Consider the following 20,428-nt stretch of genomic DNA (forward strand, 5'->3'; position numbering starts at 1 on the left):
ATACTAAGGTGTTGCCTAAGTATATTGCTCCTAACTTGAGAGGACCCAAACTTGTTTGGGTACCATCAAAAAGTGGATGATTGTTTGTAGGTACCATTGGCATTGGAGACTTGATTCAATTGATCTCATATTGATCATCATATGTTGAGTCAAGTTATAAAGCCTAGTGCACATCTAAACCCAATGCCAAGTGAAAATTGAGAGAAGTCCAAGCGCTATCAACATACAAGTGCTATAATTTAAGTTGTTGGTGATTCATTGGATATTATTTGATGACTTGCAAATAATTGAGTTGAAGCTTGCTAGTTGGATGATCATGAGCTAACCAAGGTATATCTTTTGTTGATCATTTCATTTGGGTGCATATGAGTTGATTGAATTGGATAAATATGCAATGTTGCTTGCTATGAGATGTTTGAATGGATAAATTGATTAGTAGTCAAGTTTAGATTGACTTGTATTAGATAAATTCATGAGATGACTTTTAGTAAGTGGTTTGAATGGATTTATGTCTTGTGAAAGTATTCAAACGAGTTAGTTTCAAGTTTGATTCACATTTGATGAAGCATAACTCAATTGTTGAAATCTGTCCTATAATTGAGAATCTGAGCTAGCTGTGATCTTAGCCATATTTGAGTAATCAAAATCTATTGGATTGGCATAAAAATTGGTGTACATGCTCTAAACTTATGGTATAAGATGTTGTACAATTTTCATGAGAATTGGATAAGAAATGCTTTGGTTTTGGAGTGGATCTTGTCAGCTATAGTGCAGCAGTTTTCAGCATGTAGCAGTGGTGGAAGAATTGGTATATAGCAGCAATCTAGAAGTCAAATAAAGCTCAAATTTTTACAGCTGCTAGATAACTTAATAAAGAACATCTCCACCAAATTTCGTGGTATTTGGATTTGTACTTTGGGAAATATGCTTATTCCTTTGAAGGGTACAAAATCTGTCAGAAAAGTGATAAATATTGAATTGATCTAGAGTCACTTTGATTGAAAGGTCCTTAAGTTGGAAACATATCTATAAGTAATTGAGGCACCTAAGTTTGGTTTTGAGATGATCTAGAAGCATGACAAGAAAAGAGTACAAGGTCATTTGATTGTGGAGTGTACTTTGCATATATTTGGTACTCAAATTGGAAGATCAAGATCAAACTCATGATGAAGTTGAAGTTTAAGTTCTAGTGACTATTGGAAATCATTTGGTAGAAAGAAAATGACTTAAACAAGAAGAAAGAAAAGGACTTAAAGAAGGAATCAAGGTTACTCATCAAGTTAAGTCCATCACTTGGATCAATCAATCAAGTTATTTCAAGTGAGTATCAAGAATGATTCTTGGAGAGAAGTCACTTCTCCCTAGTGTAGAGGCTTGCCGCCTATGTGTAGGTGAACCAAGTGTGGTACTTGAAAGGCTAACATGGAAGTGGTGATCCGAGAAACATTTGAGATGCTTAGTTGAAGCAATCAAAAGGGTTGGTCAAGAAAAGCAAGCAACACCCAAAAGAGAGCTAATCATGATATTTCAAGTGGTATTCTCAAATTGATGCTCTCATGCAAGCAAAAATCAAAAGATAAAGCAAGCCAACCACAACAAGAAAGTGCACTTGATCATAAGTGGTATTCATTTCATATGGGTGAAGAATAGAATTCAAAATGGTATCTATTGGTCTTCACCAAGCTTATAATTGGACTTCACGTTGCTATTGGAGTAATGAATTGGAATCTATGTGACTATCCTCTATTCCAACATAGCAAATGTATCATTATAATGTGCATGATCATTTCATCCCTTACTAGTATGCGGTTAGTGCATATAGTTCATACTTCATAGGATCATGCATAACAAATGAAATGCTTAAATTCATAGCCTACCACTATTGTTTGAATGATTACTTGATCTAGTGGTTAGTATATGAATTTGTTCATGAGCTTGTAAACCCAAGTACTTGATTTAATTTGGATTGCCAATAAGTAACAAGTACAACATTGCCAAGATAACTCTTGCAAGAGGTGTGAAGAAGCTTGTCATTGGTTCAAACTGGACTTGGAAGCTTAGGCAAATCAATTTAGTTCAAGTCAATCATAGAAGCTCATGATAGTGATAAGAGTACAAGCACAAGACAACAATGCAAATGGATATCTAGTTTGTATGTTTCAAGTGGTATCTAGACTCAAGTATTTCATCAAGATTTCATAAGTGATGTCTAGATCAACTCACAAGTGATATCCTATAAGTGGTACTCATAAAGATAGCAAATGTTCAAGAAATGGTCTTTATTGATAAATCAAACAAGTGGTTCCATACTAGAAGATTCTTTCAAGTGGTATTACATCTATATATGATATCAACCATGAAAGACGATGGTTCCACAAGTGATCATCAACTTTAAGTGATCATCAAATAAAGAATGCATCCCTCAACTATAAGAGCTCAAATGGATGACTCGTGCTATCACATAGGGAGAGGTGTACCACAAATTGGTATCAAGAAAAGATTCTATGTGCGGCATTTTAAGAAGCCCTACACAAGATACAAGTGATACAAGTTACAAGTAGTGTCATTCCAACAATCATGAAGATGTCCATAAAAAATGCAAGACTCGAGCCTCAACCATCTACCCCAAACATATACCTTTGCATCAATAAGAAGCTCACCTTTTATGGAAATTGATGACAAAGGGGGAGAGATTGTACAAAGATATGAAAGCTTGATTGAATGGGGGAGAGATTAAGATTGTACAAGGGGAGATATGAGATATAAAAGAAGTAGAGGTTGGACATGGACATGGACAAAGAGGGAGCAACATTGAAGAAAAGAGATGGATCAAAATTCTTGGACAAGAGAAGCACACAAGTAGGGGGAGCAAGCTCATGAAATTTGATTGATTGCATTTGATATGTGCATATTCATGTGCTTGCTTGCATTGCATAAGCTTTCAAATTCAATATGCATGCTTGTGTGGTGTATGCTAGTTGTAGAACTTGAATGATGATTTGATAACTAGTATGCATAGGATGATAGCTAGACACTTGGTATGCCTTTTAAGTAATGCTAGTACCTTGCTTTTAATGTTGATCTCACAAGGTATCTAGTGCTTTTGTTTCCAAGTGATATCTAGCTAACCATGGTGCTAAGGATGAACTTAAAGGTGCAACTCTGATTGGTATCACGCTTCAAAGATTTATTCTATACACCTTAGCATCATTTGGTAGTAATTACTCTCCCACAATTTTAATCTATACATATGTGCGAGCTTCAAATCAAACACTCTAGCACATATGTAGGGGGAGCAAATACTACCATTTCGGGTTTGTGGTACTTGTCCAAAATTATTTTCACATGGTAAAATTGCTTGGGCAAGCAACATGAATCCAAAAGAGCTTAATTTCCATATCTTTGCAGAGTTGTCATCAATTACCAAAAAAGGGGAGATTGAAAGGTCCTTGTATGGTTTTGGTAATTGAGTGACAACCTAGGTGGACTAATTGTGTTTATGTGAGATACATAGGTGATTAGTCCATAGGTACATATGTGTGAGCAACATATGCCATGAAGGTGAAAATGGCTTGGAGATGTTGCAAAGCTCACACATATGGTGATGAAGGAACTCATTGCACATGAGACATGACATTGAGTCATGTGATCAAAGGTGGAGAAGATCAAGACAAGACTTGGCTTGATGGACCGGTTGCAAGCGTGAAGGGCAAGTCGGAGGCTTTGGAGCCATGGACCCCGTGGCGGTGAAGCTTGAGCAAGACTTGGTGCCGATGGACGAAGGCAACGGTGAAAAGCAAGTGAAGTCAAGATCGATGAACCAATATGATCACATGATGATATGAAGTGGATCATATCATTGTTGATCGTGTTGGTGCATGTGTTGCATCGACATTTGAGGAGATGGAATGGAATGCACAAGGCAAAGGTATAACCTAGGGCATTTCATTTCACCGGTCATAGGTGTGTAGAGAAGTTTATGACCGGGTTTAGGATAGATGGCCATAATATCAAGATGGGCAAACTTGTTTGCATATCGGTCATCTAAGTGCCACTCGAGTGATCTAACTTTGCTTCATCGCTAGGATTGAGTGGCGTGGCAAGTTGAGTGGCTAACCCTTTGGGAAATGATTGTGAAAAGCTAACACACATACACATGGTGATGTACACTTGGTGGTGTTGGCACATTTACAAAGGAGATGAAGTTGGAGTTGATGTGGATCAACTCGGTGGAGAAACGGAGATGAGAAAGGTCCCACAGAGTGGACCGAACTCTGGTCACGCAGTGACCGGACGCTGAGGCTCAGCGTCCGGTCAGTGGTAGCACTCAGCGTGCAGCGTCGGCCAATCGACCAGACGCTGGCTCTGAAAGTGACCGGACGCTGGAGGCAGTGTCCGGTCCTGTTGTTGGACGAAGTAGTGTCACTGGAGAGTGACCGGACGCTGGGGCTGCGTCCGATCATGTCCGACCGGACGCGTCCGGTCGGGGTCGGTACCTTACTGTAAACGACCGGATGCTGAGGGTCCAGCATTCGGTCAGTTGAAGCTATTGCGTCCGATCAGAAGATGATCGTTGAGATTGGAAGAATGCCGTTAAATGCAGGTGACACGTGGCTGTCATCAGGCGACCGGACACTAAGGTCCAGCGTCCGGTCAACACGACCGGAGCGTCCGATCGACCCGACTTTTGCCCAGTGAAGGGGTAACGGCTAGTTTAGCCCTTGGGGCTATAAATAGAAGTGGCCCTCGGCCATGGCTGGTGCTGAGCACCTTGGGGGACTTTGTGTCCATGCTTGAGAGTGCTTAGGAGCCCTCCATCTCACACATACTTGATAGTGATCATCCGATTGTGTGAATGAGCGATTCTAGTGCGATTGCATCGTGAGGTTGCATCGAGTGGCACTAGGTGATCGAGTTGCAAGCCGGTGGTGCTTGTTACTCTTAGAGGTTGCCACCTCCTAGACGGCTTGGTGGTGGTCTCCGTCGAAGCCCGCAAGAAGCTTGTGCGACGCTCCGGAGAAGTGCTTTGTGAAGGGCATTGTGCTCGCCCCGCGGGAGCCGTGAAGAGCAACTTTAGTAAAGCGTGGCATTGAGCTACGCTCACTTCCGGGGTAGGTTCTTGCGGCGCCCGACGTGCGGGCTTAGTGGGTGATGCCAATTAGCCGCTGAACCACCAAGTGAGCGGTCGACACAACGTGGACTAGCGTGTTGGCAAACACGTGAACCTCGGTAGAAAAATCATCGTGTCAACCTTGTTCTTCTCGTTGGTTTGCATCCCCGTTACACAAGCTTGCGATTACTTTCATATACATTGAGCTTGTGTTGTTGCTTTTGTAATTAGTTAGCTTGTGTAGCTTACTATTTACTTTCTTGCTTATGTAGCATAGAAGTAGCTCCCTTGCATGGCTAATTTGGTTTGTGTAACCTTGTTAGTCACATTACTTAGTTTGTGTAGCTAAGCATTTACGCTTTTTAATTTAGCATTGGTTGCCTTGTTATTGAGCATTGCTAGTGAGCTTAATTGGCTTTGCGCTTTTGCTTACTAGCATGTGTAGGAGCTCCCTCGTTGCTTAAAGTACTAGTGGCATAGGTTTGTGTGACCTTGCTCCTAGAATTGGTTAGGTGAGCTCTAGCTAGCCCGGCACCTTTGTTGCTTGATTAGTATCTTTGCAATGTGCTAGTGAACATAGATAGAGGGGTGTAGTCTTGGCTAGACTGATAGTTTTAATTCCGCACTTGTTTCGGTTAGCTAACGTGATTAAGTTTTAAAAAGGACTATTCACCCCCCTCTAGTCGCCATCTCGATCCTTTCAGGCGCGACGAGCCAGAGTGGGCGCGACAGGGGATGGGGCACGGTGCGCCGCGTGTCGCAGCTCGACGTGGGATAGGAGCGCCGCACACGAGGCGGCTTGGGGCGAGCGGACAGCGCGGTGAGCGCCGCAACGAGCAAAGCGAGAAGCTGGGGATTTCTGTTGGATGTTGCAATGTAGATGGAGTAGATAGAAGAGAGAACGTAGATGGGTCTGTTGGGCTAGTTGTTGTCCTAGAGCGAGCACGGAGCCGAGCGTCTGAATTTTTTTTAAGATTACGGACGCATGTTCTTTAGCATTACCCGTATATTCCAATGGTATATTGATTTAATTGGTTCACCAGTCCAAGCCCAATGAGAAAATCGCCTGATCAGATTCTCGGCCCATTCTTGAATTTCACAGGGCCCAACGGCCTAGGCCGCCACAGCCGCCGCTCCCCGAACTCGCCGTCTCGCACCCGCCGCCGCCGCCGCGACCCTCGACCCGCGTCGCGTCGCGGCGCCCTCGCCTGTACCACCTCCCCTGCGTGCACCGACCCATCGGAAAGACAGCAAATTTTGCCTGCGCGGCTTTTCGGCCGAAGGTTTCTACATTTCCCTCTCAAAAAAAAAAAAGATCGGAAAAAGGGCGCGCATTGCACAATCTGGCGGGAAAGGAAAGCACGCCTGCCATCAGCAGCAAAATCTTCGCTCCCCTTCCCCCTCTTTCCTCTCATTCCTCCCCTCCTCCCATGGACCAGGAACGCACGCCGCCGTCGACGAAGAGGGCAAGGAGCTCGCCTCAGCAAGCCGGCGCCGACGCCGGCGCGGAAGACCGGCTCTGCGGGCTCGACGACGCCACCCTCCACGCCATCCTCGTCCGCTTGCCGCTCCGCGACGCGGCGGCCACGGTCGTGCTCTCCCGCCGCTGGCCCCGCGTCTTCGCCACGCTCCCGCGCCTCGTCCTCCGCCCCGCCACCTTCAACCGCCGCGGCTTCCCCGACGAGGACCGCTGCGAGGACCAGACACGCTGGATGCGCGCCCTCCGCTGCGTCCTCGATCGCCGCGCCGCGCCGGTCGCGGCTTTCGATATCGACTGCAGATTCATGGGCCTCTACGGCGAGTGGTTTTCCTGGGTCTTCCGCGAGCTCTGCGGGAGCGGCGGGCTCCTGGAACTCAGCATCGCCAACACCGACTACAAAGAGTGCTACGCGCTGCCCGACGCTGTGTACACCTGCACGACACTCACCTCGCTGGACCTCTACAATTGCCGGCTCCAGGTGCCGAGCAGGGCCACTGCGGTGGCCCTGCGCGCCCTGCAGTCGCTCCGCCTCCGCAACGTGGTCGCGAGGGACAGCGACATCCGTCTCATCATCTCCCGGTGCTCGGCCATAGAGCGTCTGGAGATCCATGACATCCACATGGCGCGAAACATCGTCATACGCGCGCCGTGCCTCAAGAAGTTAGACATCTACTCGTATCGCCCGCTCTGCATCTCCCTGAAGAAGGCAAAGGCACAGCCACTGAATATGGTGAGGCTGAGCCTCTCCTACGGCTACCCTGAGCATTCTTGGAGCCTCCACGACACCATGGACACCAACAGGGAGTACTCCATTCATGAAATCGAGGAGATGCTTGATTACAAGAAGATGGCTGAGAGGGAGCACAAGCAGACGGATGAGATCAAGAACATGGAAACATTCCTCACTGCACTCAGCTGCACCAAGACGCTCCAGTTGCACTTATCGACTGAATACTCCCAGGTTAGTTTGTTTTGGCTCAGTGTGCATCTTTTTGGCTCGCTAACTACTCACATCATTTAGTGTGGTCATGTTAAATTGCAAGGTGAAAAATTTTATACTTACATCACAGCTTCCATGATGATGAGATAAAAAAAACAAGTCTTTTATCATACTCTATTGCTTGTCATAATTCCTCCATTTTTCTTGCAATGATAGCATATCACACTTCATTTTAATGTGTGCTACTGTCATGCATCCTTCACTATTGGCACTTGGTAGTTCAAGGTTGTCCCATCTCACCACAAAACTATTGTGGATAGCTCAAGGATGGTACTAGTTAATGTTGGAATAACATACACTTAGAGCAACTCCAACAGCTCGGCTATTCTTGTGTTGGATGCTATTTTAGAATTTGTATAGTAAAAATTAGGCTCCAACAGATCTGTTATCTGGCTTTGTAAAATAGGAAGTTGGCTATCCCTTGATTTTAGGTGGCCATATAAAGCCAACCACGGATGCTAGCTATCTGAAAGATGAGAAATAGCAAGCCTGTTGTAGACCTCTTATTTTTTAATGAGTTTTCTATTTTACAAAATGGCTAAACTATATAATTTGGCTACTAATTTTAACCCAGCTGTTGGAGTTGCTCTTACAATCTATATACTGGTGTAGAAGAGAAGAGATGACATATCTACCAGTACCAGATTTGAGCCCTGAATTGTTGTAATTGTTACTTGCTCATCAATGGCTGATTACAATGAAAATCTTTTAGTTGATCAAGGGCAGGCTGCTATCCAATAAAATCTAATCTTGTCACATATATATCAAGGTATATAGATTTGAGAAATATATGGGAGACACATCTTTTTGATATGATAATTCAGAATAATTTACTCAAGATTCCCCTTTTTGGTATAAGAGGTATGTTGAAGCACTTCCTGTTGGAATTTCATCGTGCATAAGCCATTGGCTTGGACTTGTTTGTTGTTGCTTGTGATCAGTCCTACCATGGAGAAGAACGTGGTGGTAGTTGTGTTGGTGAGTCTAGCATCCCACCAGATCATCAGCGTATGTTCACTGTATTTATTACTTGAGGATTGGTATTTCTTGCAGATGATATATCTTTTTCCAGAGAATATCTAACTTTTAAGTTTAGAAATTAGTCCTCAGCGTATATTCATGTATAGTCCATATTTGGCTAGTACAGTATAAAAAGGGCGTAACCAGTGCAGGGAGCTCCCGCTCTGTGCGGGGTCTGGGGAAGGGTGTCAGTGGCAAGCCTTATCCTCGCCTGTGCAATGCAAGAAGATCGCGACTCGAACCTGGGACCTTCCGATCACAGGCGGTAAGACTTTACCGCTTGCACCAGACCCGACCTTCTTGGCTAGTACAGTATCATGTAAAATATAGTACATGCAGGGCGTCTGGCTTTGCTGTTTCTATTCTCATATAATAAAATTCGAGTTTTGATTTTTTCTTCTTCTATGCAGTTTGTAATAATCCTAGCAATGTCCAGTGTTTAGGCTAGTCTATCTCTGTTCTAGGACTAACACTTGATTCAGTTCACATGACAAGAATTGAGTAGTGCAATAAAGCATAGTCATTGGAAACCAATTCAAATGATCTTTTTCACAATACAAAGTAGTTTACAGAAGGTGCAAACTTTCATCTATTTGTGTTTTGATTAGGTTTTGAGCATGGCCAAGGCTTCAACATTGATGAGTTTGCCAAAGAAAAAGTACCTACTTGGCTTGAAATCACTCAGCCTTACTCTGGATCACAATCATGAAACTCTTGCTTCCTTAGTTTCATGCTTGCTGTACAGCTCCCCCAACCTCAAGGATCTCAGAATCATTGTAAGTCCTAGACAGCTGATGCTTTCCATTCTGTTATATTTCCTGTTAACTGCTCGTAAAATAGTTCACCTTTGTGTTATCAGGAGCTTCGGCATCCGGGAAGCCCTGTGCCCTTAGCTGCGGAGGTTTGGGAGAAGCAGATAACTGCAGACGGATTTCTGTATCACCTGTCAAGTGTCACCTTCTACACTGATTCGCTCTTGGAAGGCCATCCTTGTGGGGGCATTTGCAAGTTCCTGGTGATGAACGCGAGGGTCCTCAAAAGAATGAGCATCGTGTACCATCATTCGCAGGTCAAGCCGGAGCATGCAGCCAAGCTTGAGGCAGCCCGAAGGGAACTCCGTCTCTGGCCCAGGGCTTCTGCGGATGTGCTGCTGGAGTTGACTCCTGTGGGTCGTTTCCCATGGTTCTGAGGGGCGAGGTCGCTGATCCATCACTCACATGCAAATCCTGCTGCTTTTGTTCTACATGTTCTATGCCTCTCATGAACTCTGTTCCATTACTCACTTGCAAATCCTGGAGCTTTTGTTCTTCATGTGCTATGCCTCTCATGAACTCTGTTTTACTCTAAAAAATGTAAACACCACATGCTAGGCACCATAAGTTGTTTGTGGGGATGGATTGGAAGTCTGAATCTGCACTTTGGTGCAAGTTATATTTGCCCTTGTTAGTAGTACACTAGTACCAGTACTTGTTAGTATCACCTATCGGATTCCGTAAATTGGGCTCTTTTTTTTTGAATGGACAATCGGGTTGCCTTTGACCAACCAGTATCAACAAAATAATATAATAAGGTGCTCGAGGGTTGTTTTGCAAAATATTTTGTTTTTGGAAATCCATGAGGTGTATAGATGTAGCCAATCTTGTTCTTTTGGAAGCCATGTATTGCTAGAAAAAAAAAAGCATTTTACGGTTTTACACTTTAACTATGGGCCCTTTTTCTTTCTAAATTGTGTTTTTTCATGTCTTTAGGTTCTAAAACTACGGTCTCTTAACATAAAAATTTCTTAAAACTATGACCTCAAAATAAGTCTTAATAAGAGTAATCTACAGCCAACGCAACTTTCCTCTGCATTTTCCATCATCTTCAAATTCATGGCTGTCACCAGCATCTCTCTCCTGCTCAACTACAACTAGAAGGGTTTTAGTGGCCGAGCTCCATCTAAGCAAGAGAAGGAGAGCTGTGATTTAGAGCCTGTTTAGCATGACTCTAACTCTAGATAGAGCAGCTCCACTCTAGAAATTCAGGTGGAGCTGGTTTTGAGTGGAGTTGGAGCTGTCTGGCGGGGGTGTTTGGCAAGAAGGGTACTCTCAGCTCTAGAATGGTGTTTTATCAGTGTGGATTGCCCACTTTGCCCTTGGTTGACATGAGTGTACTTCAATGATGCGTCCAGCAGCAAAACAAGCATGTGAATTAAATTAAAATGCCAACATATTATAAGATAATCATGTCCAACCAAATAATATGAGATACAAGTCCATAGTTTGAAAATATGATTACATTAATTCCAAGCTAATGCGATACAAGTCCATAGTTTGAAAATATGATTGCATTAATTCCAAGCTAATGCAACGGATGTAGCCAAAGAAAGCATCACGAAATGAGTCCATAGTCACAAAGCTTGATTCCGAAGTGGATCCATCAGAGGCATGTTGAGACACAGCATATTTGTTGTACCTTTCCGGGATAGTCGGCACATAGTTCGAATCTCGATCAAACTTAGCAAAGTCCACATCCCCACTAGCATGCTCATGTATGAAATTGTGGAGAACCATGGTAGCAGCTACAACCTTCTTTTGTGTGAGCATGGAATAGGAAGGCATCTTATAAAGAATTTGCCACTTCATCTTTAACACTCCAAATGAACGTTCAATAACATTACGAATAGGCGAACGTGCTTGTAGTGCGGTGGCAACGTCTCCGGTTGTGGAGCGTGCCCACCCAGGTTCGATTCCTAGTTGGGACGAACGGGTGTCGCATGGGGTATTTCCCCATATTTGTTTCGTGCAGGTCCTGGACACTGCGTGGCGCTACAATGGGACTACGACATGCCCGTCGTCTACGAGGCTCGTGTGGCTTCGGTGATCTCCAGAATGACGTTTGAGGTGTATACGTTGTAGCTTCTAGGGGTGTGCTTGTATGTGGTAGTGTGAGTGTGTTGTGTAGAGTACAGATACTACAACTTATACACTAGGAGTCCAGGCTAAAAAAAATAACATTACGAATAGATGAATGAATCCGGTTGAACTTCTCTTTTGAAGTATATGGTTCCATACCTCGATGCCACTCAGGTAAATGATACATTGATACCTTTCACCTTTGTTTGGAGCTAGGTAACCTGGACGATTAGGATAGCCTGAGTCCACAACACAGTACTTGCCTGCACATATGAAAAAAATAGCATAAGAATTTGAGGTACAGTACACTAGAATTTGAGGTACAGCACACTACAATTTGCTGCTCTCTTGCCACTGCCAGGGGAAGGTGTAACCTCATCTACCTCCTCACCTTATGTCGCACCTTGTGCTTCACCTTCTTCATCTTGGGCTGGTTCTTGTGTCACACTATCAAGTGTAGGTGCTGCAGCCATTGCAGCATTGGCGGCACAAGGGGACCAATGGTCAGCACCAACATTAACGATGCCTTGAAAACAAGTCCGTTAACTCATCTTCATTTTGAAGGGGATGCTATAGATGGCCATCGGGCCGTGCCGTGCCGGCGTGGCGTCGTGCCTGCACGGGCCACCGTGCCGGCCGTGCCGTGCCGCTGCCGTGCTCGTGCCGCGCCTCTGGCCCAAGGCACGGCCCACGGGCCGTTTTTCCGTGCCGTGCCGCCCGGTGAGCACGGCCAATTTCACCAGGCCGTGCCGGCCCATGGCCCGGCTGCCAAAAAACCTCTCTTTTTTTCATCAAATTTTCTAAGTGTTTCACTTTCACAGTTCATAGATTCCATTTCACAGACAATAAGACATAAGAGAGATATTATCATAATATCAAAATGAGCTGTTTGTGCAATGCTGCCTCATTAAAAACCTTTCTAGGTAAAACTCACCCTTGTGAGAAACCCTAGAAAGGAAAAAAGAGTACAGCCAGCTCTAAATTGTCAAAGTCTTAGTTCTATCCTATTACAATAGCCAACATCAGTGGCAAAGTCACAGTGAGACTTAGTGAGTTCACATGATCACATCACAGCAGCAAGAAGTTCTATTTCTATCCTATTACAAAAGTTCATGTTCATCCATCAATCATCCTTGATCCTTGACTCACTCACTACCTCAACTATGTCACAAACTCACAGTCCAAAAGTACCTGCAAAATGTCAATGTTAGATTGTTACTTTGTTAGACATAATGAACTTCAAATCTTGAATGTAAAGAAGTTTCAGTTTAGTGACTACCTCTCCTCTTCTCTTCTTCTTCTATCCACCACCAACAGCAGTATCGCCGCTGCCGGTGCCGGTGCCGCTGCCTTCACCTTGTTCATCGAGGAAGAGGTTGTTGAATGCCTCCTCCAGTTCTAGGTCCTCAGGTGTATGCTGTTCCCTTCTTGCACCTTGTTCCTAGTCCTTGATGCAGGTGAGCATCTCAACATGCTCAGGCAACAAGCGCCGCCACCGATCTTCGAGTATCCTGGATGTATAGCTGAAACAAGACTTCGAAGAGACAGTAGACACAGGGATAGACATAATATCTCGAGCCATAATCGACAGGATTGGATAGGTTAGCTTATGGTCACGCCACCAGAGGAGTATGTCAAAGGATTCCTCATAACATGTGACAGGGTCACTGTCCAAGTAAGCTTTGAGCTCACTAACAGCAGATGGAGTAGATGAAGATGAGGGGGAAGAGACAGGGGATTCACCAGGACCTCCAAAGATCCTTCCCCATGCCTGTTTTGTCTTACCAGTATGAGCTGAAGGGACTGAAACCCTTTGACTCCTCACTGCACCAAATTTCTGTTCATACTTGGCAAACAATTTATACAATTCATCTTTGACATCAGCATAGTACACACTATAAGTGCATCCAGTTGCGTTAGCAAGCAATTCAATCACATTAAAGAACCCTTTCATCTTAGCTCTAGGATCAAGAATGAATGCATATGAATAAATGAGTGGAATTTTCTCCCAATATTTAAGGAATTTAAGCTTCATAGGAGTAGCAATCATTCTAAAATTAGCATCTCTTTCAGCATTTTGCAAGTGTTCAGCCATGTCGAGCATATGGTGCAAAACAAGTGGAGCTGTGAGATAATACACACCAGACAGAACAACAGTGGAATTATAGAAGAGTTCCAAGAATATCATTATTTGTTCAGCAACATACCAATGTTGTGCAGTCAACAAAGTAGAACCATAATTTGATGTAATGAACACATGAAAGACTTCCTTATATGGCAGCAAATGTTTGAGCATCAAATAAGTAGAATTCCATCTAACATCCATATCCAAGCCAAACTTTCTAGGTCTAAGACCCTGAGCTGTGCAGTAGTTCTTAAACAATACAATTCTTTGATTAGAGAAATTTAAAAAAACTTATTGTAGTTCTGAAATCTTCAGTATAAGGTTTCAACCTCTTCATGCCAGATTTAACAATCAAATTTATTATATGGCATGCACAGCGTTGATGCACAAGCAAATACTGCACCTTGTTAGGATCATCTCTTGTAGGTGCAGGATAAGAACCTAAATAACCAAAGAACATAGGTTGCAAAATCTCAAAAGCCCTAGAATTAGCAGAAGCATTGTCTAGAGACACAGAAAAAACCTTGTCAATCAAACAAAACTCCTCAACCACACTAGCAATCCTATCAGCAATGTTTTCACCAGAATAAGAAACATCAATCAGCCTTAAACCAACAACTTTTTTCTGTAATTCCCAATCTGCACTAACATAATGAGCAACAACAGAAATATAATCCTCTTTAGCATTACCAGACCATGTATCAGATGTTAAAGAAACAGAAGATGCAGCAGGCAACAAAGATTTCATAAGCATAGCATGTTGTTCATCAAACAGTTTAGACATATCTCTAGTGGTGGTCTGCCTAGAAACCTTTTGAAACAGAGGATTGTGAGCACACTTAATGTAATCCTCCCAAGCCTGGGTCTCACCAATCCCTAAAGGAAGGTCTAGCCTAGCAATCAAACGGCACAACTCCGTGCGAGCAAGCATAGGATCATACACCCAATTTTTCAAACCATCAGGATTCATAGCAAGTTTAGACTAGACCATACTAGCATGCTTACATTTTTTCATACAGGAAAACATGTGCCGTCTCAAATGCCCAGTGCCAGCAGCAGACCTAGCACTGTAACGCGCACCATAGTGTTTATAGATGGCCCTCACTCAAATTTTATTCTCCTTAATCTCATGGAAGTAATCCCAAACATCAGAAACTTTCTTACCAGAGGTGGAAGAGGTTCCATGAGTGTCAGTGGAGACCTCAACTCCACCATCACCGTCGTCGCCATCGAGATCGATGGGCTGGTTGCCGTCACCGTCACCGAGATCGATGCCGAACAGACCAGCTGCGTCATCACGCAAGTCGTCGTCGTTCTCGATTTCTAGCTCCTCGTCTAGGTGCGGCGCTAGGTCCTCGCCGTTGACAAAGGGGGGATGCTGATCCGCCCCCGCGTTGCGAGCCCAGCACCAGCACCAGCCTGAGCCCGACCCCGACATCCAGCTCCAGCACCGCCCCTCGACGGGTGCTTCGGCGGCCTAGCCATGTCCACTCTAGAGGAGGACGCGGCGTTAGGCACGAACCTACAACTCAAAAAGACAAAGACAGAGTGAGTAGAGAGAACAAGAACTGACGAGCAGATCCAAAGAAAGAGTAGGGTTAGGGTTAGGGAAGAACAAGACGAACCTGCGCTCCGGAGCCCGGTGCCGGAGATGAAGAAGCTAGAGCCAAAGGTGGGGAGGAGGAGACAACGATTAGAATCGACGGCGAGGTGGGCGAGGTAGGGTAGGGAAGAAGAACACGAACTCACATGGCTCACGGTTCACCGAGAGCGAGAGGAGATGGAAAGGAGGGAGGAGACAGGGACAGCCGGACGGGGTTAGCGAGGTAGAGTGGAGGAGCGTCGGCGAGGTCACCGGAGCCGAGGACGGGGCCGATGGCGGTGGCGGCGGTGGATCGAGATCTAGAGCAGAGCGAGAGCGAGGTGGAGCGAGCGAGAGAGAGACAGCTGCGCGGCGGCGAATGACGGGGTTAGCGAGGTGGAGTGGAGGAGCGCCGGCGAGGCCGGCGAGGTCACCGGAGCCGAGGACGGGGCCGATGGCGGTGGCGGCGGTGGATCGAGATCTAGAGTAGAGCGAGAGCGAGCGAGCGAGCGAGAGAGAATGAGGATTAGGGTTAGGGATGGGGGAGGCTGGGAGGGAATGAGGGATTGGGGGCAGCCGGGCAGGGCTCCTGGCCTCCTGTGCTGCGCTTATATTTGTCGTTGCCGGCCCTCGTGGGCTACTGGGCCAAATGGGGCACCGGGCCGTCACCGTGCCGGCCTGCACCACCGTGCCGTGCCCGGGCCGTGCCACGAGCCAGGGTGGCGTCCCAGACACGGCCTGGTCCATCGGGCCGTGCCGGCACGGGCCTGCTGGCCACCGAGCCGTGCCATGCCCGTGCCGGGCCAAAAGGCTAGGCCACGGGCCGTGCCGACGGGCCTCGGGCTGCATGGCTTTCTATAGGGGATGCTTCTTAAACTTCCCGTAGCCTGGAATGTCCTGAAAATATGCAAGATAGCAACACATATTAGTACAAATAATAACACAACTAATTAATAAATAGGTAACATTCGTACATATAACACTTACAGCTCTAGCTTTCTTCCACCATTCATCGTCCATATCAATAGTGCCATTATTCCAACCCATTCCTGTTTGCCTCATCTTTAGCTTTTTCCATGCCTTGAAATCTTCCTTCAATTTATCCCACTTGTTCTTGATTTGCCCCTTAGTTAATTCAATACCCGTCCTATCTTTGAATCCTTTTTCAACTGCAGCATAACTAACTGAATTCAAGAATGTATTTGGCCTATTTCCTTTCTCAACTTGTTCGGCCATCAAACCACATAGGATCCGAGTGTTCTCTATGTTCCAATCAATTTATGGCATCTGTACCAACTCAACACAAGCATTCAGAACATGCACAGTTCGCTAACATGAGATACAGAGCAACTAATTCACTACCAAAATTTCAGTAGTATAGGGCAACTACAGAGCATCTATACCAAATCACCAAATCACTGCATTCTTCACAAATCACAGCATACAAATGGGGATGGAATACCTTGCACGGTTGGGGGAGCTTGCCGGGTCTTCACTGCAGGTTGGGGGAGCTTGCCGCGGTTCATAGCGCCGGAGCAAGTCGTCGCGACGACGGCCGTCGATGCGTAGGACGCCCGCCGTCGATGAGGAAGACGCCCTTCTTCTCGTCTAGGGTTAGGGTTGGGGGAGTGGAGGCATAGGGGAAGGAGGATAGGCCGGCAGAGGAAGGGAGGCGTGGGGGCGGCGACGACTGGCGTCGGGGAGAGTAGCCTCGGGGGGGGGGGGGGGCGGGGTTGGCGGCCTCACAGGATAATGGATGGGGGGCGGATAGAAAGAAAGAAAGAAAAACGGTTCGCTGGAGTGTGTAATCGATGGCAAAGGTGGGTAATTTCCTTCGAACTCCATGTCCAGGTCTATTTCAGAGAGTTCTAGAGCTGGGGAAGAGGTGCTCCAAGAAAATGAACTAGAGCTCTAATAACTCCATGAAATTCTGCTGCTCCAACTTTTTTTTGGAGTTGGAGTGTTTGGCTAGCTCTAGCTAGCTCTAGCCTGGAGTTCGGCTCTAGAGCCATGCCAAACAACCTCTTAGGGGCGGTGAAGATGTTGGCAGCAATGGGGATCGTTTGTTGCTCCCTCGGGTCTGGTGCCTCAGCCTCACCGCAGGTGTGTGAGTTTGCAGCGGATAACTTTGGGAGGCTATCAGGCTAACATATAATGTGGCAAAGGAGATGAGATATTTATAGCCGTTGCTATCTCGCTTTAGTTTTTATTTATTCTCTATAATACTAGATATGTTGTGTGGCATTTGTCCGACCTTACTTTGGCCCTGTTTGGATCCAAGGAACTAAAGATTAGTCATTTTCTTTTAGACATCTTTTAGCCTTTAGGGATCCAAACATGAGGGCTAAAAAGGAGAGGCTAATCTTTAGTCCTCCATTAGCCCATTAACCCTTGCAAGGTAGGTTAAAGGGGGCTCAAAGTGCTAACACGTGACTTTACTCTCTGCTCTCTCTTTCACTTTTTAGTCACATATCCAAACAGCCCAAAAGGCTAAACTTTAGCCCATTCATTGCAAAGGCTAATCTTTAGTTCTGGGCTAAACTTTAGCCAAGGGAATCCAAACATGGTCATTCTCGTCTAAGTGCCTATGCAATAATAGGGGGTTAGGTTGCTACCCATCGCCTTTATTGTCTTAAGAGCAATTACAGTTAGGACCTAGTATGACTTTTGACTTCAATGCTAGAAGAGATGAATGAGAACTCATGGTCATGGGTTGTGTTTGCGAATTGTACAGCGGAAACTTGAGTGGTTGTTTGTTAGCAGCTAGGCCAAAACGGAAAAGATGCACGTTAATTTACCTTTTTTTTAACGTAGAGGCCATTTCTCCTTTGTTCTTGGATCTAAAATTGAAAATGAACTTCAAAATTAGTAATTCGATATGTCTGATTCTTAAGGCCGTCCAAAAATACCCGTCTTCAATTAGGCTAGACCAATGTACCATCATAGTTATTTTTTTTATTGTGCGACGGTACTTTGATTTGGATTATGTTGATTAAATGGGGAAGCAAAAGATTTGACATTTTCTTTTGCCATCTAATGGAATCTATGTGTGTTTCAATATATATACACACCTACTAAATGCCATATATAAACTTAAACCACTAAATTCCAAGGTAATAAAGAAGTGTTCTATGAGGTCTTCTTATGTTGATTACATTACCTACCCAAATTACTAGGTCAATGAAAATGTGACCAACCAAAGGAGAACAAGTCGGTTTTTCATTAAGAGAAAAATATATACACAACTTTGAGTTGAAGAGAATTCAAATCTAAGTGGTGTTAGAGCGTGATCACATCTTTCACCCAACCGGTTAACTTAGACTCTTCCATTATTAAAGCAATGCAAAAGGATTTGATCAATTTTTTTATGTGCCACAAAACACCTTTTATTTTAGAAATCTGAAATCATAGCATGGATTTTTTTTTATAATACGCCTTTTCAACTAACGACTTGTCTTGATGCAACCTTATTGATTTCGATACTATAAATGTATATATAACACAATGTAATTTTCTTTTTGATTGGTATATATATAGGCCCCGTTCGCTTGTCTGAAAAAAGAAGCCAAAACACTGTAGCGGTTGGTTGTGTGAGAGAGAAACACTGTAACGGCTGGTTGATGAATAGTGCCGCTGTGAGGAGAAACCAGCCGGCTGGTTTCCAGACCAGCCAGGCGAACGGCACCATAATCTATGCCAAATGCGGACAATAACGTCCAACGATCAATTCAATGCCTCAATTGGAGGTACTGTTTGGACCCAGGAGCTAATAATAATAGTTAGTTGCTAACAATTAGTTCCTTGTATTCAAATAGGTCTAAATAATAATTTAGTTAATTGTTAGTTGAACACCCAGTAACAACTATTTTATTAATTAGTTGGATCAAACTAGCTAATAATAGCTAATATTAGTTATGAATTATTAGATAGATAATTATTAGCAGCATCCAAACAGGCTATAGTCTCGGTAGGCTGCCACACAGCAGTCGAAAATACGTACATCTCACAAATAAGGGAAGTACTAGCGTCCGGACGTCTGGACAGACGCCCGCGGCTGTTGCACGCCTGCGCTAGGTGGGGATCACACGCGTCGCTTCCCACGTCAGCAGCTGTGCAACACTCCATCCCTCCGCTTCCCACACGCATGCATGGCGCAACAGGCGGAGTCACATTGCAATATGCACAACACCCGATCTACTTTTAAAATATCCAGATAAAAACTTTTGCAACATGCGTTTGAAGAAAGATGAAACACTTAAACATGCGCCCGAAACACTTGCGAAAACACATAAAAACACTTGAAAAGCCATTGCAAAACACACTTGCAAACATATGTGTGAAACATTCGCAACGTCCAAACAAAAAAACACTTTGCATCATATGTCTGAAAAAGCAGATGAAACATTTGAAACAGACGTTTGCAACATACATGTATAACCATTGCAACATGTGCAATATCCTGATCTACTTTTGTAACATCTATACGAAACACTTGCAACGTACCTCATAAAACATCTGCAATAATTGAAACATATGTTTGCAATATAGAGGAAGAGAACGAGCTCGGTCAATTCCGGCGTCAGGGTGGGAGCCAGCATCGTGCGAGCACCACCAGCACCGGCTGCGCTCGTGGGTGCCCCTTGGCTTGGCTAGAGACGACATGAGATGCTCCGGCACCTACACTCAGCTGCCATTGGCAGGGGCAGGGGCGGCGACGCATCCCGACAGCTGCTAGGTTAGGGAAGAGGCTGAGGAGGCACTGCACGAACTGAGGGAGGAGACGGCATGGTCGGCTTGGGTGGAGAAAGGAAGCAATGGTGGCGGTGCGGGGCTCTACTGCTGCCAACGGACACGAGAGTGACCTAGAGATGGGATGGGCGAGACAGAGCAGAGATAGAGAGACAAGCGAGGCAAAGTGGAAGCCGCGACCGAACCGACGCGACCCGCATCCGAGTATTTCCACGCAAATAAAGAGCCACGCAGTTGGGCGGGAGATTCAAATTGAAGTTCTATTTGAGTTTGAGACACTCTCGAGTGTCTTTCTCAAAAAAAAAGAAAAAGAAAAAAGAAACAAAAAAAAAGATGAAGTTCTAATTGGCATCGCGTTAGACCAGAAAGCATTACGAGCCCACAAAGCCCGACAGGCCCAACTGAAGGGGAATCAGTTTCCAACTGCTCTTATCCGCCTCGTCGCTTCCCTCTCCTCCGCAGAACACA

General features: G+C 44.9%; 1 protein-coding gene and 1 pseudogene across 2 annotated transcripts; one reads left to right on the plus strand and one right to left on the minus strand.

The window, feature by feature from the left end:
• Positions 1-6,447: 6,447 nt before the first annotated feature.
• On the plus strand, positions 6,448-10,043 carry LOC136509442 (F-box/FBD/LRR-repeat protein At2g04230-like). Of its 2 annotated transcripts, XR_010772355.1 has the most exons (4): positions 6,448-7,551; positions 8,758-8,875; positions 9,219-9,386; positions 9,470-9,603. XR_010772355.1 is itself a non-coding variant. In XM_066504240.1 (3 exons), the coding sequence occupies exons 1-3, from the start codon at positions 6,541-6,543 to the stop codon at positions 9,797-9,799; spliced, it is 1,509 nt and encodes a 502-aa protein (XP_066360337.1). In that variant the 5' UTR covers positions 6,448-6,540; the 3' UTR covers positions 9,800-10,043. The 2 variants fall into 2 exon arrangements, 1 of the variants encoding a protein (XP_066360337.1); XM_066504240.1 differs by lacking the exon at positions 8,758-8,875 and having other exon boundaries at positions 9,470-10,043.
• Positions 10,044-10,939: 896 nt separating this feature from the next.
• Positions 10,940-16,498, minus strand: LOC136509265 (L10-interacting MYB domain-containing protein-like; annotated as a pseudogene).
• Positions 16,499-20,428: the final 3,930 nt, after the last annotated feature.

Source organism: Miscanthus floridulus, chromosome 15, assembly GCF_019320115.1.
Source record: "Miscanthus floridulus cultivar M001 chromosome 15, ASM1932011v1, whole genome shotgun sequence".
NCBI lineage: Eukaryota > Viridiplantae > Streptophyta > Magnoliopsida > Poales > Poaceae > Miscanthus > Miscanthus floridulus.